General features: G+C 53.8%; 1 protein-coding gene across 1 annotated transcript; it reads right to left on the bottom strand.

The window, feature by feature from the left end:
- Positions 1–4,079: 4,079 nt before the first annotated feature.
- Positions 4,080–25,857, bottom strand: Mmp15 (matrix metallopeptidase 15). The gene is made up of 10 exons (XM_041650781.1): positions 25,122–25,857; positions 13,091–13,239; positions 12,182–12,307; positions 10,215–10,522; positions 9,732–9,893; positions 8,737–8,990; positions 8,204–8,342; positions 6,990–7,140; positions 6,732–6,847; positions 4,080–5,658 (listed from the first exon to the last, which is right to left on the bottom strand). Exons 1-10 carry the CDS (start codon positions 25,269–25,271, stop codon positions 5,243–5,245), a joined length of 1,971 nt encoding a protein of 656 aa, XP_041506715.1. The 5' UTR covers positions 25,272–25,857; the 3' UTR covers positions 4,080–5,242.

The following is a 25,857-nucleotide window of genomic DNA, read 5'->3' on the forward strand; positions in this document are numbered from 1 at the left end:
TCAGGTTGGTGAAAACACGCTTGTCAGGTTTCTGTGCTGCCTGAGCAAGACCTGAGAAGGTGGCCCGGTCTGGTCTCAGTTGGCAGTGCTGACAGGGGCTGGCAGTGGTTTGGCTGCTAGAGTAGCCTTGAGGGCCCCAGACTGCTGATTGGCCAGGTCATTTCCACAGAGCCAGAGGTGACATATCAGGGCCAGATCATGCCCTGTGGAGGAGCCCAAAGCTCCCATCTCACTTAGGACCACCCAAGACCCATGATCCCTCTCCGGGGTGGCCCACAAGGGCAATCTGGAGGTGTGTGAGAAAACAGACAATACGGAGTTGGGGCTCTGGGAAGCTCAGGCTCTTCACAACTGTGTTAAGACTGAGACTCTAGACAGTTTGAACCGAAGACAACTTTCAAGACCTAGAAAAGTGTGGCCAGGGCCTTAGGGATTTTAAAGGGATAGCAAGGGGTTAGGCCAGCAGAACTGGGCACCTCTGCCTAGAGAGGGAGGGAGGTTGTTTTCCTATACAGTGGGAGCTAATGGCAGAGGCAGGGACTGCTGGAGGGGCTCCATCCCCTGCCCTAGGAGCTGTGTTTGTTCCCCTAGGCACAGAAGTGTCTTTCAGCCAGAGAGCTAGATTCCCAGTGCACAAACCTCGGTTCTTTAAGGAAACCCTACGTGGGGAAGAGTCCTGTTTAGAGAGCAGAAGATCCTGTTCAAAGATCAGCAAAGGGTCTGGGGAAATGGCTCAGTAGGTAAGAGTGGTTGCCGTCCAAGCACAAGGACCAGAGTTCAAATCCACAGCACCCACAAGAAAACCCAAGCGTGGCTATGTGTGTCCATAGCTCCAGTGTGTGCACAGAGAGCGGAAAAGCAGAGGTAGATACCTGGGATCTCACAGGCCAGCCAGCCTAGCGGTAACACCTTCCAGTTCAGCAAGACTAAGGACTAAGGTGAAGGATAGGGAAAGATGCTCAAAATCCTCCTCTGGCATACACATGCACATCCAAAATAAAAATAAAAAATAATTTAAAAGATCAGCAAGGACCTGCCATTCCAGCACTTGAGTAGGGAGTGGAGCTAAGAGGATGGCAAGTTTGAGAAAAGACTGGGTTATCAGGCAATACTACCTCAAGCGCAACACAAACCAAACCTGTGGTCCGGAGGTCCAAAGCAGCCAAGTAGCCGGGGACCACAGGTTTTAGGACTATGCTGGGTGGGTTTTGGATCACAGTAGGGGCACAGCTGCCCCTCTCAGTCTGGGGTCTAGGAATAATGCCTCAGTGGATCCAGCCTGCTGCTGTGGTATGCTGGGTGTGGAAGACACCGGATGTCCAGGAGCAGCCTGGGTGCTGGCTTAAAAGGGGGAGACTAAAGGCTATTTCTGGAAGCCTGAACTGGGCAGACATGTGGGTGTGGGAGGTGTTGGGCACTCAGGGAAGAAACCTGAGCTGAGGCTGGTGACTAGCACTGGGGAAGCTGCACTAGAGCTGGGGTGGGGCAAGAGAAGGGCCTGGCAGCTGGGAGGGAGCCAGGAGTGGGGACCAGAATGTCCCTCCTCCCAGGCACCTGTCCTCAGGCCCCTCTGACCTTTGGCCTCACCCCATAAACTCTTTTGAAGAGGCAGCAGAGAAGCCATGGTGTCCAGTGCCTATCCTAAATGCACACCAGCATTCCCAGTAGGGGGCTCATCACAAACCACCCAGAACCTCCTCAGCTTAGCTAGGAGCATCTTCCAAGTCTCAGGATCGCTCGAGTTAGACGTGGCTGTTAGTGCCATTCTACAGATTAGGACTTTGGGCTCAGAGAGGCCAAGTGTCCCGCCGCCAAAGTGACCACACAGCTTATCAGCTGGAGCCATGGTCAGCATCTAGGGCAGGCTGTGTATGAGTAAGAAGTCTAAGTGCTAGGTTAACAGAGGTGGGAGGACACTCAGCTGCCTTAAGGGTAGAAAGTTAGAATCCAGGCAAGAAACATAATCTCAGTCTTGAAGATGTACAATTAAGAATGGATGAAATGGACAGGGAAGGGTCTTTTCAGGGAGGGAACAGCTTGGGCAAACCCTCAGACGGTTTGAATGAGTAGCCCACCTGGGGTCACTATTATTTTATGGGACATGAAAGATGAGCTGAGGCAACTGGACCTGACGGTGTCATGATTCCTGGAGCATCCAGGGCTGGAGAACTGCTCTCCACCACCCTCTGTGGCTTCTTGGGTTGAGTTAGATGGGGACACAAAGCCTGTGGTCCAGGGCTCCAGAGGCTGAACTGGAGGATGCTTGGCAGAAAGCCCTGCTTCTCTCAGACGCACACAGAGGGTCCTGCGGAGCTTTGGGTGGACAGGAAGCCTGCCATTCCTTCTGTGCTGGAGAATGGCTTCTGTGTGCAGCACAACAGAAAGGCTTTTCTGCCAAGTGGAGGGGAGGAAGCAGCCAGGCTTGCTCCGGCCAACCCCAGCCTGAAAGGAGGCTCTGTCCTAGGCCCTGGAATATGGGATGCATAGGATGAAGAAGGCTGGGGGGTGGGTGGGTGTCTGGTCCCTGTCTCATTCCTCATCAGCATTAGGTGGGAAAGGCGGGGCAGGGGTTTGCCAAATTGGTCCTAGCATAGTGATTTCCCAGCTGTTTGGCCTTGGCCAGGTCACTTCCCTTCCGAGATCCCTTTTCCTTCGGAATAATTTGTGAGAGGCAGCATGTTGGTTGGCCAGGGTCACAACCACACGCAGACATGACCAGTGCCAGGCCCCTGCCACCCTCTCTTTCTCATGGAGCCTGAGTCATGACAAGTTCCTCCTCTGCAGCCTCTTCTTCGGAGCAGGGGGAAGGCCTGGGCACCCAGGGTTGCAGCTCCAAGTGTCATAGACAGGTAAAGATTAAAAACACCCAGCCCGGGATTACGCTGGTGTGCATCTTCTTGAAGGTCTTATTTAAATACAAATGGGAGGCTCATCAAGCAGTTTCTTGAGGTACCAAGGCCTTTGTCAAGTCTTTGCTCTGGCTTTGGCTTTAAGGAAGAGCAAAGAGGGCTACAGAGTAGGGCCCTGCTCATCTCTGGGCTCATTCCCACACCTCCTTCCACCTGGCCTCTGGCTTCTCATAACCCCAAGGGCACAAGCAGAGGCAGCTTAGGCTTGGCTTTTCTATACAGGAAAGCCAAGATGGCTCCTCCCTGGTCCCTCCCACTGCTGCTCTGTGAGTCCCTCCCTGGTGCAGAGCTAAATGCTGCTTCCTGAATGAGCCAGAAGCTCTGGGCTTTGAGAGCCAGCCCTTCCAACTCTCTTCAGCCCATTCCTATACAAAGAGAGGAAGAGGTGGGGCGGGGGTGGGGGTGGAGGGTCGGGAGAGGGAGTGTTGCTGAGGGACCTTGCTGTGGCAGCCCAGCCTGCCGGGTGATGGAAGTGAGGCTCTGACTTGGTCTAGGGTCAAGCATGGACACAGGATTTCAGGTGGACCCCAGTTCACCAATCACACCCAGGCCCACTGCACCCCAGTTCCTGCAACCTTGGGGCCTGTGGTGGGGTTTTCTGCCCCTGCAAATACAGGGCAGCAGGTGTAGCGTGCCTCTTTCTCTGAACATTTAAAGCTTTTGGAGGCAAAGTGGCCTCATTACCCAGCTCTCTCTGGGTCCATTCCCAAGCTCTTGTTCACAAGACACCTCCTAGCTGCCTAAAACCCAGTGGAGGTAAGTGATTGGGTGGCCTTGCCTGGGTCTTTCCACCCCTACTCTAGGTGTGGAGTGGTAGGGGAAATGGCTGTCTTCTTACCACCACCAAATACGGAATAAACCCAATTCTCAGCCTCAGTCTCCTGCAGTGTTCCCCACCCACCCGCTCCTGAGCTCCATCCCAAAGGTCCTACCAAACTAGAAGTGAGATCTTCTTCCGCATCCCAGCTTGGCCCCGACCCTGCCAAGCAGGTCTTCCTTGCTGCATGCTACAGCCCAGGCTTACAAACACAGCCACGCTTGCCGGCTGTCCATTTAATCAGTGCAGATTATTTACAGAACAAAACAATGGGGGTGGATGCCATCCCCACCCCTTGCTGGCTCTTGGGTTCCAGAAAGTGCTGCTGGAGCCCCCCTCCCCCGCCCCCAGTCCCTGCCCCCGGTGCCAGGTTATGAGAACCCACCACTCGGAAAGAGGTGATGGCCCAGAGGATCTGGGTGGTGGCAGCCCTTCACTGCTCAAGGCTTTCGGGAAGCAGAGGGGACCAGAGCCAGCTGTACAGTACCATTTCCCACAGAAGCCTCCTGCTGATTCGGGAACGAAAAGAGGAAGAGGGGCCTCCTTTCACCCTTAGGACAGACTTCCCAGGCCACAGTGGATTCCTTTGGGGGTTCTACAGTCTCTGTGTGTGGGTGAGCTGCTGGCCGGTGCCTAGTAGTGTCATGTGGGGAGTGAGATCCGGAGGGAAGCAGGCCCACAGCCTGGTCTATGACATCGTGGGCATCCATACCATCAGGCACTATCTGGGGACCTCTGGTACCCTAGCCTGTGTGCCTGCCAACACCATCTCTCCAAGGGTGGGGATGAGGACAGCAGAAGCCAGAGGGTAAGGGAGTGCCTAGCATCCTGGGACCTGGGGGGTGATGGAAGAGGACGTGGGCAGTCTAGGGAAGGAGAGGCTAGTCCCTAGCATCAGGAGGGGAGCTCGGCAGGCTCCCTTTGGTCCTTGGCAAGACAGGTCCAGGGCCCTTCCCAGAGGAAAGGAGCTGCAGGCCCAGGGGTGTGTGAGAGCTGCTGATGGCCAGGATGGGGGAGGGCTTCAGGCTTCTGGGCTCTCAGAAGTAGCCTAAGAAGGAGCCAAGACGCAAGGCAATCAGATCCCCTGGGCCAGATGCTCTTCCTAAGGCAAAATCAGGAGGGTAGAGCCCTAGCTGGGCTCCTTCAAGGCAAACACAGCTCTTGTTATGGGAGGAGAGGTTCAGGCTGAGGAGAGCCAGAGCTGAAGAAGCTTCCCAACCTTCTGCCACCTTCCAGAGGTAAGCCTCTGTCCCTTAGTCCCTGTCTGGAGTGGTGCACCCAGAGAACTCCAGGCACCACCTGGCCCCAGTCAGGAAAGCAGAAACAATTGCTGAGAGAAGGTGCCAAAGGAAAAAGAAAAGACACCTGGGTATAAATAAAGGAGGGCGGGGGCAGGACTGGCAGGGGATGTGTGTGGCTAGGAGGGGACCCCACTGGGCTCGGGAAGCATCTTGGAGCCACACGCCTGCCCCTGCGGACCTGAGCACCGGATGCTGCGGGGGTGGCGGCCGGGCGACTACACCCACTCCTGCAGCGAGCGCTTGCAGTAGAGCAGCATGCGGGGTGCGCCCTTGCGCTGCATCTGCACCAGGGCAAAGGCCAGGCCCAAGATGCAGAGCAGCAGCAGCAAGGGGACCAGCACCATCACCACGTTCACCGTCCGAACCACCTCCTCCATCTGCACGACAACGCGGCTGCCCTCGTCCTTGTCACCCGCATCCTCTTCCTTGCCGTCGTCATCGGCCTCAGTCTCGGCGCCCCCGTTGGGGTTGAAGGGTGGACGAGCCACATCGGGCCATCGTGGTCGGGGCTCCACGTGCTCCTGGCAGCCCATGAAGTCCCGCAGGATGGATTTGGGGTGGCCAGGTTCCATCCGCAGGCGCTCATTGTTGAATTTCCAGTATTTGGTGCCCTTGTAGAAGTAGGTGTAGGCTATAGTAACAGAGAGGCCAGGTTGGCTTCAGGCTGGGGATGGCTGCTAACTTGTAGAGCATGCTAAGTGGTCTCCCAGCACCAAAACCAAACCAGAAAACAAACAGAACATGTTTCCCTCATTTGCTTGTCTTCTCAAATCTGCTATCCTGCTGTGGCCTGGGGTGGGTGGGGAAAGTGTTGGGTCCCCAGCTTCCTGGCCAGGGTAACAGGGCAAAGAAGGGACTCCACAGCCTGCCAGGGTCTAGGTATCAAAGAACCCTGCTGTTATTCCCAGGATGGGCTTTATTCCCAGCTATAGGAGCCAGCAGGATCGTGTTGGCTCTGGACCTTCATGGCCCAGGGTGAAACCCAGCGCTGCTCTAGACTAGCTCCTGGCCTTGGGCACCTTGTCTGCATCCCACGGATAGCAGGAATGGCCAGGCTTGAAGCAAGGGGCGCATCTGGGCTTTACTGAGCACGGTGAGCTCAGAACAGCTGCAGTGACATGCCCGGACACAGCATCTGGTAATCAGGCTGAGCACTGGTAGAGCCGGCAAGTCTGCCCTGAACATGAGCATCCCAGTGAAGAATCAGACACACAGGGACCCTGCTGGAGAACTAACAGCCTCACAACCCCTGTCACTCAGTTACAGTAACGGACACTAGGCTCCTGGTGCAGATCTATAAGCACTACCCGGTTGATTTAATTCAGAAGACTTTTCTATTATCCAATGTCTCTCTGCTGCTGTCGTCCCTTTCTCAATAGCATTAAGAAAATTCAAGATTAATAGAGCATTATGTAATCTATTTCTGGGGGCATTTTCCACCCCTTTTGGTCCTTCCATCCCTGCTCAACATTGAACCAGGTCCACTGCCCTAAGGCTTCGAGTTCCTGAGCTCCAGAGGCACCTAGATGGCGGCCTCTCCAGGTGTGGGGCTGGAGGCCCGGACCGAAGCAGGGAAGGCAGGATGTCATGACGGAGAAGAACCCAGGCTGCAGCATGGCACAGCTGGGTCCCCCTTCCACGTCATAACAGTGCCATGGGATCTTGGGCAAGTGCGGGGTCCTCTGGGAGGAGTGGGCCTGGTACCTGCATCGTTGCTGAGGAAGGCCCCTTTGGGAGAGTTGGGGATGCCCTGCCAGACACTGATGGGCTTGGGGTAGCCAGGGTCTCCATGCTGCGTCTCCTCATTGAAACGCCAGTACCTGTGAAACAACCAGAAGTTTCAGGCTACGAACCCGGAACCCTACTTGGGCCTCCGTCCTTTTCCCCATTGGCAGATCTGAGGATGAGGGGGCCTGGTTAGAGCCTCCTCCTTCAGGGAAAAGGGCATAAGGAAACGCTTACCTGTCTGCTTGGAAGAAGAAGGTGTGGCCCGTGGGTTCCCACCAGATGGCTGTGTCAATGCGGTCATAGGGGATGTCTGTACCATAGCTGCTCAGTGGCTGTGGGTAGCCAGGCTCCAGGTTGGCTTCCCGGAAAAGCCAGTAGCGGTTACCTGGGAGGGGAGTGGTGGGTTGTATGAGGATGGGCTTGGGTTGGGGATGGAGATGGTAGAAGCCACGCTTTTCCGGGTCCACAATTCATTCAGACCATCACCGCCCATCCCAACACACATATACACAGAACCACACACTCTCAGCATGGTATTCACAGAGGTGTCTATGCTCATGGAAACCTGTGATAAACTCACTTCTCCGTGTACAAGTTAGCTGCTCCCACCCAGCCCACCCATACACTATACATGGCCCTTCATTCCACAGGACACTTCTGCTAGGCCTGGGAGCTATGCTCCTGGATATTCAAATGGCCCTTTGGTGCCCAGCCTGGAACCCCCCCACTTCAGTAGGAGTCCAGTCCTGTATTCAGAGGGTTCCTGCCTGTGGGGCCAGAGATACAGCTGATCTATCAAGGGGTACTACCTCCCACAAGAACTTTTTTTCTGCAAATAGACTGCAGAGATCCTGGCCAAGTGGGTTTGGGGACAGCTCTGGCTGTCCTGGAACTCGCTCTGTAGACCAGGCTGGCCTCAAACCACAGAGACCCATTGCCTCTGCTTCCCAAGTACTGGGATTAAAGGTGTGCGCCACCATCCCTTGGCAATAATTTATAATAATTTGGTGTTCTCCCTACATGTGTGAGGGTGCAGGATCTCCTGGAATTGGAGCTTTAGACAGTTACGACCAGTCACGTAGGTGCTGGGAATTGAATCCGGTCCTCTGGAAGAGCAGCCTGTGCTCTTAACCTCTGAGCTGTCTCTTGAGTCATCTCCCATAGGTAGCTGTTCTTAAAGAGGACCGCCTGTTCTTATGGGGACCCCTTCGCAGGGGTGGGCCAGTGACGTGGGGCTCCTAGGCTGCAGAAGATGGCAGAGATACATCTCTCATCCAGGCAGCTCTGGCCTCCAGGGTCCAGGCCTGCCTAATCCCGCAGCCTCTGTCTGCCTCTCCACTCCCACCTTGCTGCCCCCAGGGGCTGCCAGACTCTCTCCTTCCCTGGATCCAGCTGAGCTACAATAGAGCATGACAGCTGCCTGGGCCCCTCACACCATTCTGGCTTACCTTTGAAAAAGACAAAGTGTCCGTCCTGGCGCTCATAGGCAGCACTGATGTTCCCCGGCAGACCACGCCAGAAGTGGCCGATCGGCATAGGATAGTTATCCAGAACACGGTTGTGCCGGACTCGCCAGAACCAACGGCCCTGTGGAAGGGGGTGAGTATTGACGGGGAGCACGTGCAAGATGCTTTGGCTAAGGGTGGGAGCTGTGCTCACACTGCTCTTCACAGATCAGGGACAACCTATCAAGAGAGGCCATTGGGCCCTGAGGAGCCAGGCAGTACCTGGAGGGCCAAAGCAGCTCCAAGGAGAGAGCTCTGGGCTGAGGAGCAGGCACCTGACTGTCGTGTAACCCTGGACAAGTCCCTTGTTTTCTTGGGCTGTTTTCTTCCTGGTCTGGGGTTTAGCAGGGACCCAGAAGATGTTAGCAAGGGAGGAGCTAGGCAAGGCTCTGGTGGGTTCAGAGAGGTAATGGGAGGGAGGGGCAGGACCAGGCTCTGGGTTGACTGGAGGAGGCACCGGAAGGATGGGACCAGACCTTAAACACAAACATCTCTCCACGAAGCACGGCCACTGTGTCGAAGTTGCCATCGCAGATGTTGGGGCCATACTGGTCAGGCCTCTCTGTGGCTCGGGGCTGGGGTGGGGGCCCTGGCTTGGGGGGCCTCTCTGGCTTCCCACCTGGATGTGGTGGCTGGGGAGGCCGAGGGGGCTGGTGGTCTGGCCGTCCTGGCCGTCGGGGCCTCACAGTAGGGAGAGGCCGGGTGGGCTGTGGCTTACCATCTGGGGACCCTACAGAGAAGTAAGGATTAAGAAGTGAGAGGGCAGACCTGAATGCCAGGTTCTCCTACACACAGTGCTAAAGTACTGCGTGCATCCCCTCTAGGTACAAGGTCCTGTCTACCCACAGCAGATTCCTTCCTTTGCTACCCCATCACCATCCTTGGGATGTGGTAGTGGTCAGAGGGTGAGGGTGGCCTCCTCCACATGATCCTTCTCTTGACCTCTCTGCTGGGTGAGAGGCTACCTGCCTCTGCTTTCCCTGAGGCCATTCCCCTTACAATGCTGGCCTTCTCAGTGGGCCTGCGGAAGGGAGGCACCTGCAGACTCAGGAGCATGAATGGCTCTGGCCCAGGCTGTAGCAACTTGAACTCTACCTGATCATAGCTCATTACTGAAGTTGCTGGGGATGCAGGCACCACATGGAGTCACAGGGACTGACCAGAAGAGCTGGCCTTGGGGAGACCTGGCCACTGTAGATTTGCTGGGTGGAGTCTGGGCTGGGTAGGCAGCTGTCTCAAATCCCCTGGGAAGTCTGGAGAGTGCTGGGACAGATTCAGACTATGGGTCCTGGGGAACCTGGAACACCCTTAGCTAGTAGGAATACTGCCAAGGATAGGAGGGAGATAGGGTGGACCATCTGCATCCCCTTGCAGCTCCAGTCTGGAGCCACACAGTGTGGGCTCTGGCTAAGTGACTGGGCCTCAGTTTTCTTGTCTATAGAATGGGTCTAGTAGGTTATAGCCTACTCACCATACAGCTGCTGGATGCCCCGAAGGTCATCCTCGGGCAGCTGGAAGTTGTCAGTGTCCATCCATTGGTAGAAAGGTGCCATGATTGCATTGGGGTTGCTCGAGTGCTCCAGTCCTAGTGCATGGCCCAGCTCGTGCACTGCCACCAGAAAAAGGCTGATTCCTGTAGTGGGGGTACGTACGGTCACTCTGGTTCATCCTAGGCCCTCTGGCTACCATGGACCCCTACTCTTGCTTCTCTTTTGGATGGGGCTGAGCTGCTCCGACTTCTGGCCTCTAATTTCCCCGTCTGAAAAATGAGCCCAACATATCCTTCTCTTCCTGCCTTCCCTTGGTGGGACAATAGATTAGGACTAAGTGCAAGGCTCCAGAGACATGAATAGGGCATGGTCTCCCCTCCTGAGCCTGAAGCCACTGGGCTGGAGAGAGGCAGCCTAGCTTGGGCACGGCCTGGCCTGTTCCCACCCTGGCCAGCTGTCCTCACCATGCAGGTCAGTGCTGGAGAAGGTCCAAGGCTCATCTGCGTCGAAATGGGTGTCCCCACCCAGACCAGGGCCAGGGAAATAAGCGTGGGCCAGAAAGCCACCCATGCCATCAAACGGTGAGCTGTCGCCATGGAAGCCAGAGGCAAAGAGTACCATGATGTCAGCCTCCTCACGCCTTCGCAGCCGAATGTCATCGTAGGATACTTCCCGGAAGACCAGGGGCGTGACCTGCTCCCACACGTAGAAAGCCCTGCGCACTGCTTCCATTGAGTTGTGCCAGCCCAGTTTCTCCGTGTAGTTCTGGATGCTGCAGGTGGGCAGGGAGGATGGGGTCAGGCACCAGAATGGATGGGGCCCTGTGGGATCCTGTCCATTGCTGCCACCTTCCCAAGAGCACACGAAGCTGCTACATGTGAGTTTATTTGGATATGAGTTAGAACTTGTCACACCCAGGAACTCATTAAAATATGACCCTACGTTTTCATGGTAGAAGATAAACAGATTTAAATTAAGAAAGTGAGGCAGTGGTGGTGCATGCCTTTAATCCCAGCACAAGGGAGACAGGGGCAAGTGAGTCTCTGAGTTTAAGGCCGGTCTGGTCTACAGAGTGAGTTCCAGGACAGTCAGGGTTACATAGTGAGACCCTGTCTCAAAAAGCAAAAAGCAAAAAAAAAAAAAAAAAAAAAAAAAAAAAAAGGTAAGAACCTGGCATGGTAGTGCATGTCTGCAATCACACCATGTAGGATCATGTCTGCAATCCCACCATGTAGGAGCATGTCTGCAATCACACCATGTAGGAGCATGTCTGCAATCACACCATGTAGGAGCATGTCTGCAATCCCAACATGTAGGAGCATGTCTGCAATCCCACCATGTAGGAACATGTCTGCAATCCCACCACTTGGGAAGCGGGGATAGGAGGACTGGGAGTTCAAGGTCAGCTTCAGCTACACAGCAAGCTTAATGGCATCTTGGGTATAACATGAGAACTTCACCTTGTCTTAATAAATAACCCCCCCATTCCAAATCCCAAACCAAAAGGTAGTAAAAATAGTAAGTAAATAAAAGTACAGGTGCTTTGTGGCCATGGATGGGGGTAGATGAGGTCTGGAAAACAGGCCAAGCCACTCTGCCACTCTGAATGCTGACCCAGGGCCAGGCAGACCCTAACTTTAGCTGTGTGACCTTGGACATTTGACTAGACAGTTTCAGTTTCTTCCTGTGAAAGACAGAAAAAGGAGAGGGAGTAACACTTCCTTTCTGGGGTCCTTGAGAGGATTAAGTAAACACCACACGAAGGATATACAGCGTAGGGCAGTGGTTCTCAACCTTCCTAATTCTGTGACCCTTCAATACAGTTCCTCATGGTGTGGTGACCCCCAACCATAAAATTATTTCATTGCTACTTCATAACCGTACCAACTTTGCTGCTGTTATGAATCATGATGCGAATATCTGGGTAGGTAGGATATCTGATCCGCAACTCTTGTGAAAGGGGTTATTCAATCCCCAAAGGGGCTGTGACCCACATGTTGAGAACCACTGGCCCCAGGGCCTGCACATGAAGAAGAACAAAGTCCACGTCCTCCCTGTGGCTTAGACTAGGCTGCTGGTGCAGACAGATGACCATCAGCTGCAAAGGGGGATTTGACTGGGTGGACCAAAGGATCTCTCTAGGATCTGAGGCCAGAGTGAAAGCTGAACACCTGACCCCACCCCGACACCTACTGACCATACCGACTCAAAAGTCCATAGGGCCACATCAGGCCAGTCTAGCCTGCAGCTAGCTGGGGCCAGGAAAGGACCCAACAGGAGATGCTTGGAAGAGACCTGGCTTTCCCTGGAGGGAGACTTCCTAGACTGTGAGCTAGGACCATCAGCACAGCTAGCCAGACCCCTTCTGGGAAAGGCATTCTGAGTCTCCCGGAGAGGGGCAGGGTAGCTCTCTTCCCAGCTGGACCCATACCTGAAGGTTAGGTGGTGACTGTTCCACGTCTTTCCTGTCAGGGTATAACGCTTCCTCCGACGCAGGTTGGCTTTCACGCGTACCCCAAACTGATCAGGCACCCCACAGCGGGGCCGCTTCATCCACCTGGGCCAAAGATATATAGAGGGGTCAGCTATGGGTCATCTCTTCCAGGCAGTCCACCTCCTTCCAACTCACTCTTGCTTCCCAGCACCCCCCCCCCCCACAGGGATGTACTGGGGGTGGGAGACTCTCTGTTTGGCTCCCAGAAGAGTGGGCAAAGAGATTGTTTTAAGAAGACTGAGCACTCAGCAGTGACTAAGGAGGTGTGCTCCCTCTGAGTATAACCCGAGCGTGGGATGGGTGCTCTTGAGGGTCCCAGGTATGTCAAGCTCTGTGCTTTTCAATGTCTCTGTAGGTCCTATCACTTCTAAGAGAGCAGAACAAGGCCTAGCTAGGTAGTCCCATCCAGGGCTTCTGTACTGTTATCTTTCCATTCTCATGCCTGTAGCAGACATCACTAATCGAACATTATGCCTTTCCTGCCAAAGCTGGGTTACATCTACTTCATCTCTCTTTATGTGTACGTATGTGTGCCTGAATGAATTTATGTGCACCGTGGGCATCCAGGCCCTCTCAGATCTCCTGTCTGATGTGGGCGCTGGGAGCCAAATCTGGGTCATCTGTGAGAGCAATCGGTGATCTTAACTCTCCAGTTTTTGTCTTTCCTAACACCAGGCTTCAGGGCTTGAGGCAGTCGTTGTAAACAATAAGCATTAGCATGAAGGTCGAATCTTTCTGTATCCAGGCTATGCTCCCCTGGAAACTCCATTTACCAAAGACTCCTCAGAGCAGGCTGGAGGGCAGGAGGCCTGTGGGGTCTGGGAGGGGTCACAAGGAGGGACTCACGCCTTTGTCTCTTCATCAAGCACACCCGTGACAGGGATCCCATAGAAATTCTGCATCTCCGCAAGGGCGGAAGCCAGGATCTGGGCAGAGCGCATGGTGGACATGTGGCGACTAGGCTGGGGTAGGTAACCGTAGAGCCGCAGCCAGTTCTGCAAAGAAACCAAACAGGGTCTCCTCAGTCACTGCTCAGAATCCTCCAGGACCTCCCAAGTCAAAGGAAAACCCAGTTCTTCTAGGGCCTGTAAACCCTTCACCACCGAGCCCAGGCCCTCAGGCCTCACTCCTACAACCCACTAGCCTCAGGGTCATTGCGCTTGCTCGGTTTGCTGCCTGTCTATTGTGCCTGCTGCCTGGCACAGTCTTCCCTACCCCTCCAGGGTGGGACCCTTCTGCTCCAAAAAGACTGCTGGGGACCCTCAGGTGCTGCAGAATACTTTTTTTAAACTATGCAAAGATGTGTTGCATTTGTTTAATTATGTAAAGAAGTGTTGCTGTTTTACTTCGCCTACCTAAGGCACCTGATTGATATAATAAAAAGCTGAATGGCTAACAAGGGAGGCGGTATAAATGTGACTTTAGGGCAGGGAGAGTAAGTAGGAGGAGGAATTTAGGCTGGAGAAGAAAGAAAGGGATGCAGGGGGGGCCAACCAGACAGATGTGGAGGAAGCAGAAAAGGAGGACATACTGAATGAAAGGGGGAAAAAAAAACAAGGCAAAACATTGATGAATAGAAACAGTTAATTTAAGTTAAAAGAGCTAGTGGGACAAGCCTAAGCTAAGGTCGAGCATTGATAATAATAAGTCTCCGGGTCTTTATTTGGGAGCTGGTTGAAGGTCCAAAGGAAATGCCAACGACACTCAAGTATTCAGAATCCCTTTGTCAAGATTTTATTCTTATTTCTTTCTCTCTCTCCCTCGCTGTGTATGTGTGTGTGCGTGCATGTGTATGTGTGTCTGTATGGCACTGGATCCCTGGGAACTGTAATTACAGGCAGCTATAAGCCTCTGGATTCAGTTTTGGTTTTTTTTTTTTTTTTTTTTTTTTTGGTTTTTCGAGACAGGGTTTCTCTGTGGTTTTGGAGCCTGTCCTGGAACTAGCTCTTGTAGACCAGGCTGGTCTCGAACTCACAGAGATCCGCCTGCCTCTGCCTCCCAAGTGCTGGGATTAAAGGCGTGCGCCACCACCGCCCGGCTAAGCCACTGGATTCAGGTGCTGTGGACCAAATTCTGGTGCTCTGCAAGAGCAGCAAATGCTCTTAACTGCTGAGTCATCTCTCCAAACCCTTGTTTCAATTAAAAAATTTTTAGTTATGTGTGTGTGTGTGTTGGTGCCCATGGAGTCCAGAAGAGGGTGTCGGATCCCCTGGAGCTGGAGCCACCTGACATGGGTGCTGGGAACTGAGCTTGGGTCCTCTGCAAGAGTAGTACATGCTCTTAACTGTCGAGCTATTTCCCTGGCACCATTGAAAAAGTGATTTTTTTTAAAAAAAAAATATTTTTTGAAAAATTCTTACATTTATCCAATGCATTTTGGATATATTACCATTCATGTTGGAATTTTGACTGGCTTGATCTTCAACAAACATATCATATCTGAAAGCCAGCTTTTCACAACTCTTCCCCCATCCACCAGCTCCTAAGTCTTCCTGCACACTCTCCCACTGATCCCTGATCTGTCAACAGAGATGATTCAACCACAGCCGAACACCCACAGTTACTTACACTTGGCACTTTGACCAGTTCTGAGTCTCTGCATTGACCACTGCCCACTGTGCAAAGAGACTTCTCTGACCCAAGTTAAGAGCAACACAAATCTATGGGTTTAAATATAAATATTTAGAAGGCAGTCCAGCAGGGTGACTGTTTAACATAGCAGCAGTAGGTTTAGCCCTCATGCCTATGATTTTCCCAGTCATGAACCTTTTCCCTGCTCGGCTGTGAACTGTTTTGTTTATTTTGAAACAGAGTCTGTAGTCAGGCTCAGTAACCAAGGATAACCCTGAACTCCGCATCTTCCTGCCTCCACTTCCCCAGATTACAGGTGTGCACTACCGGTGCCTGGTTCCAGGCAGTATTGGGGGTGGGCGCAAACTCAGGGCTTCACGCATGCCAGGCAACCATTCTCCTAACAGATCTACATCTCTGGCTCCTCCTGTCTGGGTTGGATCTGTTTCTTCATCTGCAAAATGAAGGCCAATGTGCTGTTATGGGCTGATTCAGCGACTGACTATGGCTGAGATGAAGCACCACGACCTAAGCGACTTGGGGAAGGAAGGGTTTACTTGGCTTCCAGTTCCGTCCCTGAAGGAAGTCAGGACAGGAACTCAAACAGGGTAGGAACCCGGAGGCAGGACCTGATGCAGAGGCCATGGAAGGGTGCTGCTTACTGGCTTCTTCCCTTGCTCAGCCTGCTTTCTTACAGAAAGGACGGCACCACCCACAGTGGGTTGGCCCCTCCCCATCAATTACTAATTAAGAAAATACCCTACAGGCACATCTTACGGAGGTGTCTTCTCAATTGAGGTTCCCTCCTTTCAGATAATGATAGCTTATGTTAAGTTGACATAAACTACGGTAAGATTTGAGGGGCACAGACCCAGGGAAAGCACTCAGTACACAACGAGTGTGTTTGGTTGCCTTCTAGAACTAACCAGGCAAATCCCATCTACGCATCCATCCATCTGACCATCTATCCACCCGTCACTCACCTATCACCCACACCCCAATGTTCCTGTGCTCTCTGACGGTACCAGAGAGCATGCCAGCTGGGGAGACATGGCCATCTTGAGCTTATAGGCTCCCAGGAGACTGTGTACTTGGAGAGGAGGGCTTCATGGCTCTCAAGTCCATGAATGAACTGGAAACCTGAAGTTACAACTCTGATGAAGGATTCTGAGAAATGCTAGGAAAGACCAGCCTGCCTCATGCCTTCAAGGTGGTGAAGGGATGGGACCTAGGGAGAAGGAAGGAGGCAGACATCTTCCTTGTCCTTCCCACATGGAAGACCCACTTTCTACCTTGTTCTAGAAGGGGAAAGCTATATGCTGAGGGACCCTAAGGCAAGACAGAGTAGCTGGACATGGTAGATGCTTTAGGCTGACACCCACATACTGGCTCACTTGGCCCAGGGCAGCAGTGCCCAAGTTGGATGGACAGAGAGCTGCTGAGCAAAGTCCCAGCCTTTGTGGCCGTGCAGCTCCATTCAGAGGCCCCAGGGTCTTGGAGGGTGGCAGAGCAGTGAGCAGAAACCCGGAGCTGAGAAACAAGTGCCAGCTCTATAGACAGAGCAGGGCCAAGCGTACGCTCAATAAAAAGGGGCCGGATGGGAGTCTGTTTCATCTGTGAAGTTCTGCAAGGATCGAGCAGTCAAGTCCCCTGTAATGTTATGGATGAAGAGACCAGGGGCTCTGGCAGGCAATCTTTTTTTCTGCCAACAGGGCTGAGGAGTCCAGGCTCCTGGTGAGACTGGCCTGGCCCAGCAGGCCCAGGGCACAGGACAGTTGGGGGAAGAGGGAGCAAACCCATGGTGTCCCCGCTAACTCTCTTCAGGATTCTGAGCCACATGGTAGTAAGGCTGCAGCAATGGCTCAGCTCTTCCCAGGCACTGACACTGCCCCAGAAGCTCCTAAGGCAGCTCCACTTCCCTTTTTCCACAGCTCTCCTGAAGCCTCATTGAAAGATCCAAAGGGCAAGGCCACCAGGTTAATGGCAAAGACACAGGGCTGGGGTGTGTGTGTGTGTGTGTGTGTGTGTTTATTGTGTGGCGGGGGTGGCTGCTAACAGGTGAGGGCACCTTCATAACACCTATTTGCATAAGATAAAAATATCTCCAGTGCAAGCAATCAGAGTCACAGAGGAGCTGATTAGGCTGTCTGCAGAGCTATAAGAGGAATGGGCTAGGGACAGAGGCTCAGGAGGGGCCCTGAGCATGGAGGGGAGGGGAGCCGGCCTGCCGGCAGCAAAGAACTCCAGAGATCTGCAGAGGTCTGGCAGAAGACCTGCTTCATCCCAGAGCCAGCTCAGGAGCTGCCAGGCAGGTCCCAAGGGAGCCTGGTGGCCCTCCTTCACATAGTTAAATGCCTTTAAGTCCCCAGGCAGCAGAGTTCCCATCTCTTTATCAGCTGTGCCTCGCAGCAGCCACTGCTGCGGTAAAGGTAACGGATGACACCCCTGGACAGGGCCTGGTGGGCAGAGCTGCAGCCTCCCATTAGGAGGTGAAGCTGATGGCTGGCCCGCCTCTGGCAAATGCATGTTCAGGGTGGCTGAACACCAAGTGTCCACAAAACTGCCAAGTGGCAGCAGTCACTGCTGTGGGGCTGTGTCTTCCGTAGTGGAGGGAGTAAGTGCGCCATCATGCTGGCACAGTAGTGACTATGACAAGTTCTAGCCACACGGGTGGGAAGACAGCAGCCACCCCCGCCTTAGAGTGACAGGCAGCTCAGGCCGCTGAGCCTCGAGTAGCTAAGGTGATTTGCCACTTTCAGACAAGGTCCCAAAGTGAGAGATGGCTCTAGTCAAGCCCTCACTGTTCTTATTGATGGTGTCTGTCTCCTGTACATGGTACCTCCTAATCTTCTTTGTCACCTAGAGTTTCATAGGTGAACCAAGCAGGTGAAGCTGTGCTTCTCTGATGGGGAAACTGAGGCACAGAAGTCAGTACTGGGTATAGCAAAGGAAGGATGCTAACCCAGGGCTTGTTACCCTTTCCATGAAGGCTCTCCAATGATGGCCAGAGGAGGCCTCTCCCATCTTTAGACCGGAGTGTGTTTGTGGGGTGTCCCTGAGCACTAAGGGAGGTTGGGAACCCACTGTCACAGCTGTCCTTGTCATTGTTTTGATCTTCTGCCTCCATCCTCTAAGTATTTACTGATGTGGCAGGTGAGTGACTTGATCTCAGACAAGAAGACAAGGGACCAGTCAGGGGAATTCCCGATCCTCAGGAGAGACAAACCTGCTGTGGGCCATTTAATGCTCACGACCACTCCTGAAAGATAAATATCTATCCTCTCATTGTGCCCTGTGAGTTGCCTGCTCAAGGAGACACTGCTGATCTGTGATAGGCCTGGGCACAGGAGGCTTCTGCAGCGGTGTTCCCAGTTCCTTAGCCTAGTATGCTGAGCTCTGGCCCTTCTCAGGATCAGCACAGCACAGCTCTGGGGCGGGGCACTTGATCCTCTTCACACCCAACATCTCTAGCTGGGTCTGGGCACCGAGCCACTCGCCCTCCCCCAGGCCTGCTGAAGCAATATGGAGAGACGCAAGCCTGCAGGGAGGGAGGGCTTGTCTGATAGGGAGCCCCCAGATTTCAAGTCCACGCTGTGCCTAGAACAAATATTAGAGAGGGGGCTGGGGCCAGAGCCATTGCTGTCGCCATAGCCTGCTCCTGGGGTTTACACCAGCAGATTGATGCAGCAGCTCCTCCCTCCTCAGGGCCCTTATCAGGCCCCAGGTGATAAAGGCAATCTCAAGGGTTCTGCTTTGACTCTCAGCTCAGCCCCCTCGGTAATCTGAGCAGTCCCAGGCAGTTTCTGCCCGGCCAGGTACAAAGGGAAGCTTGTCAGGACCATCAAAGATGGTTCAGCCCCCAGACCTGCCCAGATCTGGTGAGGTTCCCTCTCTTCCACACTCCGCCTCTGAGAATTCTTGGGAACAAACCAGGGCTCTGTCTGTCTCTGTCACACCAGAAGGAACAGGCACTGAGTAATTAGGTCTGGGATGGAGACCCCGCAAAGGCTAGGGCGTGCTCTCAACTAGCTCACTGGGAGTGGTGGGATGGTGGGGGTGCTTTCCAGAGCCACCAAAAGCTCAGCCACCTCCCTGAGGCAGGGCCGCAGAATGATCCAGCAGGCACCCCTGCAGACAGAGAACTTAGAGCTGCCCTAGGCAGCTCATTCCATTTGTGCTAGCAAGAAGCCTTAGAAAGCTCCCTCAGGGCTGAGGAGAAACTAGCCTTCACCTTGTGGTGACATCTTTGCTCAGGATCTGGTTGCTTGTCCATACTAAAGGCCTATGAGAGCCTGACTGTGGCTAACAGAACTCTGAACCTCAGTTCCTGTCTCTGCAAAATGGGGTCATGCAGAACAGGGCTAGGAACTTAAATGACTAGACACCAGGCCAGCAAAGACACAGAGAACTAGCTGGCCATGATGGTACATGCCTTTACTCCTGGCACTTGGGAGGCCGAGTTCAAGACCAACCTGGACGACAGTGTAAATTCTAGGCTAGTCAGGCCTGCACAGAGAGTGAAGGGCTCTCCCAGGCCCGATCATGGCAAACAAGTCACCTGACAGTTTTGCCTTTTTGGCCTTCTCCCCAGCCCCTCTATCTTACTAAATCACTAGACTGCATTCCTAAAGCTGACCACCGAGGTCCAGTCCCTTATTTGGCCACTTCCTCCTCCTGAGGCTGACTGCAAAGGTCCAGCTAGTAAAATGTTTAAGTCCAGCAATCAAAAGCCCAAATCAAAGGTGCTCTATCAAAATTAGCCAACACATCCTAACGTAGGTGCATCTGTCTCCTCTATCCAGAGGCATCCTTTTGTCACTCTGGAGCAAATACCACCCCCCTTCTTCCTTCTTCTTCACCCTCCATCTCCTGTCTCTGTCTCTTATTCCCTGCCCTTCGTCCCTCTGCGGCAAATAAATCCTTGTGCTGAGAACTTGGTCTTGGCAGGGTCCTGTGCTGACTTTGAGGGTCCTTTAAGAGAGACCCTGTCATAAACAAACAAGGGACTGACTAGACTATCCAATTCGTGTTGCTTGATACTCCCATGGTCCACTTAAATAGTAATAGGACATGTGCATTAAGGGAGCCTAATGTACTTCTCACTATGAATTGAGATCCCTCTGTTTCAGCCTCCCAAATCCTGGGGCTACAAACATGTACCATCATACCTGGGCCACCACGAGTCGTTTAAAAAAAATGTACACACACATATGTGTTCGTGTGCATGTGAACATGAGTTCAGGTGCTTTTGGAGGCCAGAGGCCTTAGAGGCAGTTGTGAGCAGCCTGATGTGGATGCTGGGAACTGGACTCTGGGTGTTTTGTGTTTGCACACTTATCCACTCACTGAGACTTCATCTCTGTCTTTCCTGGCCCTTGAGGCTCCCTGCCCCCAACACTTGGGATTAATTGACTGCACCGCCTAGAACATGCTAGGCAAGTACTCTACCTCTGAGCTCTACCTATCCCAGGCGTTTTTTTTTTTTACTTTTTATTTTGAAACAGGGTCTCCTTAAGTTGCCAAGGCTGGCCCTGGATTGACTCTATAGCCCAGGCAGCCCTTAAACTTGGAATCCTCCTGCTTCAGCTTTCCAAAGAGCTGAGACTTCAGGTCAGTACCACCAGGCCCCCACTCCACTCTGGCTCTTAAAGAAAGCTGTAGGTGATAACTCTGGGGGACTTCCAAGCCAGGGAAGCAGGAAGGAGGCAGCCGCCCAACCCGCCCCCACAAGCCTTAACCTGAAGGAAAAACAAACGGGTCCTTTGGCCTGTGTGCAGGGAGGGGTGGGGCGGAAGGGGCCTTTGTTTGCCAGGAGTATTAGAGGTTGGCCAGAGACCAGGCCTTGAGTATCACCTGGACCTTCCATTGCAAGGGATGGCTCCTAGATAGGTCTGCCCAGGGCAGGGTCCGGATGGGAGTGGGGAGGGAACCGGCAGCTTTGGCAGAACCCCTGAAAAGGCCTTCCCGTCTGGGTCAGTCTCAGCAAGTTCTGCTAGCAGAAAGTGGAAACTCACGGGGTTCCACCTTGGGATTTGACCTTTAACCCAACCTGAGGCTCTAAAAGAGAAGGTTCTAGGTTGAAACCTCAGTTCTTCAGTGCCTGGCTATGTATCCTGAAGTTTCCCTCACCTGAAGGTATTAATTTCCTCCTCCACACACAAAGAGTTAAATGAAACCTGAAATGCAAAAATGCTTCTAGAATGTTCCTGGACAGAATTAGTCTGATGAAGGTACTGAAATAACCCCTGAACCTCTTGGGCAGGCTGTGCATACAGCATTTACAGTGTTGCCTATAAACAATAAATTATGGGGAAAGAATAAATTTCCCTATAATTCCATCAAGCAGATACTATGGGAGTATCTGCTTCCCATTTTTACAGGCAGGAAAACTAAAGTTCAGACAGATTCAATAACTTGCCAACACCCAATGCCACTTGCTTCTCAGCTATTAATTTTACCAAAGGTTGTGATATTGAAAGGCACTAGACATGGAGCTTGGTGTCCTCACTTCTCCAAGGTGTACCCAAGTCTAGGGGTCATCTAGACTTGTTAGAGAGTTGCTCCAGGCTGCACAGCTTTGGGGGTTCAGTCATCGGTGGCTGTGGAACATGGGACACCCAGAGCTGGCTGATGGCTGTGACCTGGCTTCTCACCTGTCTATCCCACCCTCTCCTGACAGCAGAGATCAAGCCAGCTCTTCCTTTGATTTCCTCCTGCCCCTTTGAGATGACAAAATTCAGTGGGAGATACCCCTTCTTTCCCAGGGCAGACCCACAGCTGCCACACTTGCTTGGGGCTATACAAGCTATTACTTCCCTCAGAGGGTCTAGCCCTGTAACTACTAGTCTCCAGGTATTCTCAGAACACATGTCCTCAGGAGCCCTAATTCTCAAGCCCTCCAAAGGGGCTTTTCCAGCAGGATGCGCCATTGTGCTCAGGTCTGGGGATGCTCAGCTATGCTCAGGGTCTCAGGGCCTCACATTTATCTATGGATTTCCCAGGATCCTCTTTGCAATGAAGAAGTGTCCAAGCAGAGTGTCCCCAACCCCTCTTTGTTTCTGTTGACTCATAGAACATTGTACTTAAGTAAAACTGGCCAAGGGGTTCTTTTCCTACCTCAGCATCCACCTAAGCTTTGGGGTGACACTGAGGATGCCACCTTTGAACTAGGAGTCTAGGAAACAGTAATTATCATGGCCACCCTCAGGGTAACAATGGCAAGGACCATCTGCATCCAGCCACAAAAGGAGCACAAAGGGACAGCCAGAACTAAACAAGAGGTAGGATGGGGCTTTCCATGCCTACAGCATGCCATTCTGAGCTGGCATGAGTGATCTGGGCGGCAAGTTACTGGAATTCTGAAGAAAAATTTTAGGAGTGAGGGTATGGGCATGTTTCTGTGAGGTTTCCTGTCCATATTCAGGAGAGTCTTTTAGAGGTCTCCTTCCTCCTTGGGGTGGGGCAGTGGAAAGTGTGTGTGTCCAGGGGTTACGGTGGCAGGCTAGACATATGTATTCCAGTGAAGACACACAAGAAGGTCATTGACAGGTGGGCCCAAGGACATCGTAAACACAGCGACGTGCTAAGGGCTGAAGATGGTCCACATCCAAGTTCATCACACCCGTTCTCCCGGCTTGAGAATGTGTAGAGACCATCTCCCAGTCATCCACACTATGAACCTAACATGAACACCTTCCTCTTTAAGGAAGACATGGGGCCTCTACAGTTTCTGCCCATAGTTAACATGGGGAGGGGGACCTAGAGGGACCATCGTTGGTATACAAGAGGAGATAATCTCACAGACAGTGACTCCAGTCAGACCTGAAGATCAAAAGGAGAATTCTAAGGCCTGGTGGTGGCGTAAGTGACTTTAATTGCAGCACTAGGGAGGCAGAGGCAGGCGGATCTCTGAATTTGAGGCCAGCTCGGTCTGCACAGAGAAACCTTGCCTTAAGAAACCAAAAACTACAACAACAACAAAAACAAAACGAGAGAGAGAGAGAGAGAGAGAGAGAGAGAGAAGTTGACTCCAGCCTCCTTTTGCACATCTTCCCCTGTGGTCAGATGGGGGCAGGAAGACTTGTGACACTCTTCAGGGAAGGTGGGAATGTCCCGTTTTGGTGTCGGTGGAACCACACCTGTGAACTCTGGCAGCTTGAGTCATTTCCATGGGACAGACTGAGGGTGCTAACCTTCGAGAAAGAGCAGGAGGAAGGGTTTCTCTAGTAAGGAGCGAAGGTACTCAGGTAGCCATAGAGCAGGACGGGATCCTAACTGCAAAGCTGGCAACTCATCCAGCGGGGGATCTAGAGCCGGGACAAGACAGGACAGCTAGGACGGAGAATATCAGGAGGAGCTTTTCCAAGGAAAGCAGGCTACTGGGAGCTAGCTGCAGGTACGTGGCAGCTCCCAGCACAGGGCAGTTTCTGGTTCCTTAGTTTAGTGAATTCCTGTGGCTGCTACCTGGGAGAGTGCAGGAGGGGGGATGGGAGATGTTGGCCTTGGCTCAGTGACCAGGGTACTCAGAGTGGTAAGGTGGCCAGCGATCTGGAGCTATAGACTCCCTTAGGTGAGAGCTAGAACTTTCTCAAAGGAAGGGGTATGTGGACACTATGTAGGCAGACCAAAGGACTCTTTGAGCCCAATTATGGCCGATCCTGAGGGGGTCTCCCAGAGCAACCTGTACTTCAAAGCCAACTCTAGAGGTTAAGACATCTATCTGCAGCCTTCCATCCACTGTGGATCCCAACATGCAACACTTCAGCATCCCTTCCAGCCAAAGCCCAAATTGTATCTTGAGTCAATAATCCTAGTCAGGGTCACCAGGGCCCTCTTCTGTGGAGGTGGAGGACTGTGGGCACACTTAGCTGGGCTTCCTCGGGTGGAGGAGATGGGATGGGAGAACTGCACACCAGAGGAAATGGCATGAAGTCCCCCAAACCTCGGTCCCAGCACCCAGATCCTGGCCATCCAGGAGGCCCATTCACAAAGCACAATCACCAAATTCCAGCTTGGTCTGAGTAGGCCACAAACTCTCCAAGGCTAATCGGCGACTTGAAATTCTTTGGCATCTGCTCGGCGGCAGTACCTTGGATACAGGCAAACACAATTCCTACACGCAGGAGCCCACTGTAAGCCTCTGCCCCTAGACCTTGTGAATCGGGTTGGGCCAGGCTCCCAGAAACTCTCTGACCTGATAGGGGAAGAAGGCTGTGAGGCGGAACTGGTCTTTGCAGGTTTTTATTAAAGTAGGGTGGGGAGGGGTTAGACATCCATTGGAAAAGTCTCTCAGGCAGGCCAGAAAAGTGGGGAAGCCTCCAGGGCTGGAATGGCAGACTGAACTGTCTGCAAACACAAACAGCACTCCTTAAGGCCATCGCTCCAAGGGCACCAAGACCCCAAGCCTACAAGGATACAGTCCCAGGCTCTTGTCCTCTCTCCAGACTCCACACCTAGTCTCCCTTTCTCCCAGGGCTGGAAAGAATGATCTTTAAAAGTTCGATGACATCCTGGGGTGACCGAGCTAGCGCTGGAGGGATACGGTGGAGCGGGAGGTACTGGTTGGGACTCTGCGGGGAGACCGCGTGTGGTCACTCGCCGCCGGACCAATCCAGAGAGCCGCCAGCATATGGACGTCAGCCCGGCTTCTAAAGAAGAGGCGTGGAGTCTACCCTGTTCCACAACCAGGCCTGGGCATAGGGGCACTGGTGGGAAAAGTGTTTCGGGAGATAGGGTCTGTTCCTCAGACCCACACCCTGGCGTGGGAACGCTTCATCGCAAGAAAGTCGTCCAAGCACTTCTGCAATCCGGTCATTTGCCTAGGTGGTTCTTACCCATCCCCCAACCATCCTGGCCCACCGGGCAACGCACGATGCCACTCAAGGGAGTGTCAGTCAAAGTGCGAGCTGCGGGGCTCCTGCTCCGCCTGAGCTCTTTCCACCCGCAGCAACGCCCCTCCCCACTCGCAAAGCCCACAGAGCGCGGATTTGGCTCTCGAGGAATCGGTGCGGGCCAAGACTAGAGGCGAGGGCTGGGGGCTGCGGAAGCGGCTGTAGGGACTCAAGCTCGGGCGGTTCAGTGCCCCGAGCGGCTTCGGATGCCTAGCAGTTGTCAGCCCTGTGCGCACAGGGCTTTGGGAAGAGGCGCGCTGCAGAGCTCCAGCCAGGGAGTGGCAGCCTGCCAACCCCGCTTTCTGCCCAAGCTCTCCAGTCGGGATCAGTCCTCACCCCCAAGGCGGGGTGCGTCTCCCCCACCTGCAGGCTCCCGTTGCGGGCGTGGTTCGCACCGCGTCCCTCCGGGTTCTTACCTCAGCGGCGTATACTTCGGCGTCCTCAGACGTTGTACCGCGGCCCAGGCAATCCAGAAGCACCAGTAGCAGCGGGAGCAGCCAAGCTCGATCGCCGAGGCAGCTGCCAGTGCAGCCCGGCCGTCTAGACGCGCTCCGGTCGCTGCCCATGCTCGTCGCCCGCCAGCCGGGTCCTGAGCGCTCCACGCCGGGCTGGCTCTCTGGCCAGTGCCGGGTCCTCGCACGAGGCTGCGAAACTTGCGACACTCCCTAGCTCCCAGCGCCGCGAAAGCGCGGCGGATCTCCGGCTCCCAGTGCGTGCGGGAGTCGCTCAGGTCCCTTCTGCAAATTCCCAAACCCGAGGAGAAGCGGGCAGGGCAGGTCGGGGCACGCGGGAGACCCGCCCGCAGGAGAGGGGGACCGGCGGAGCTGCACGCCGCAGAGTCTCGCAGGCTTGGCGCGGTGCGCACTGGCCCCAGCCCCCGGGAGCAAGCCCAACTCCAGAGCCTTTGTCTGGCTCAGCGCTCCGGCCGCCCGGTCCCGCGGCGCCCTTCGCACGCCCTACTCTCTCTATCCATGCCCAGGGCCCCGGCGCTGCCCAGAGCGCGCGCCTCCCGCCGGTGACTCCTCTGGCCGCCGCGCCCAATGCGGCCTGGATCTCCAAGCAGTCCCCCGAGGTACGCAGGGAACCGGCCAGAGGGAGCAACGAGCCCGCCAGCCGGCTAGCCAGCGCCCCGCGTCCCCCGCGAGTTTGGCT

Source organism: Microtus oregoni, unplaced genomic scaffold (genome assembly GCF_018167655.1).
Source record: "Microtus oregoni isolate MIOR12 unplaced genomic scaffold, Mior012 000004F_ref0000308, whole genome shotgun sequence".
NCBI lineage: Eukaryota > Metazoa > Chordata > Mammalia > Rodentia > Cricetidae > Microtus > Microtus oregoni.

What these genes read in the sequence shown, in the direction of transcription:
- Mmp15 (XM_041650781.1), bottom strand. Translation starts at nt 25,271, where the DNA reads ATGGGCAGCGACCGGAGCGCGTCTAGACGGCCGGGCTGCACTGGCAGC. An exon ending in AGTCACCACCTAACCTTCAG is followed by an intron (nt 10,523 to 12,181) that starts GTATGGGTCCAG and finishes GCCCACCTGCAG; the next exon opens with CATCCAGAACTACACGGAGA. An exon ending in GAGAGATGTTTGTGTTTAAG is followed by an intron (nt 8,343 to 8,736) that starts GTCTGGTCCCAT and finishes CCCCTTCCACAG; the next exon opens with GGCCGTTGGTTCTGGCGAGT.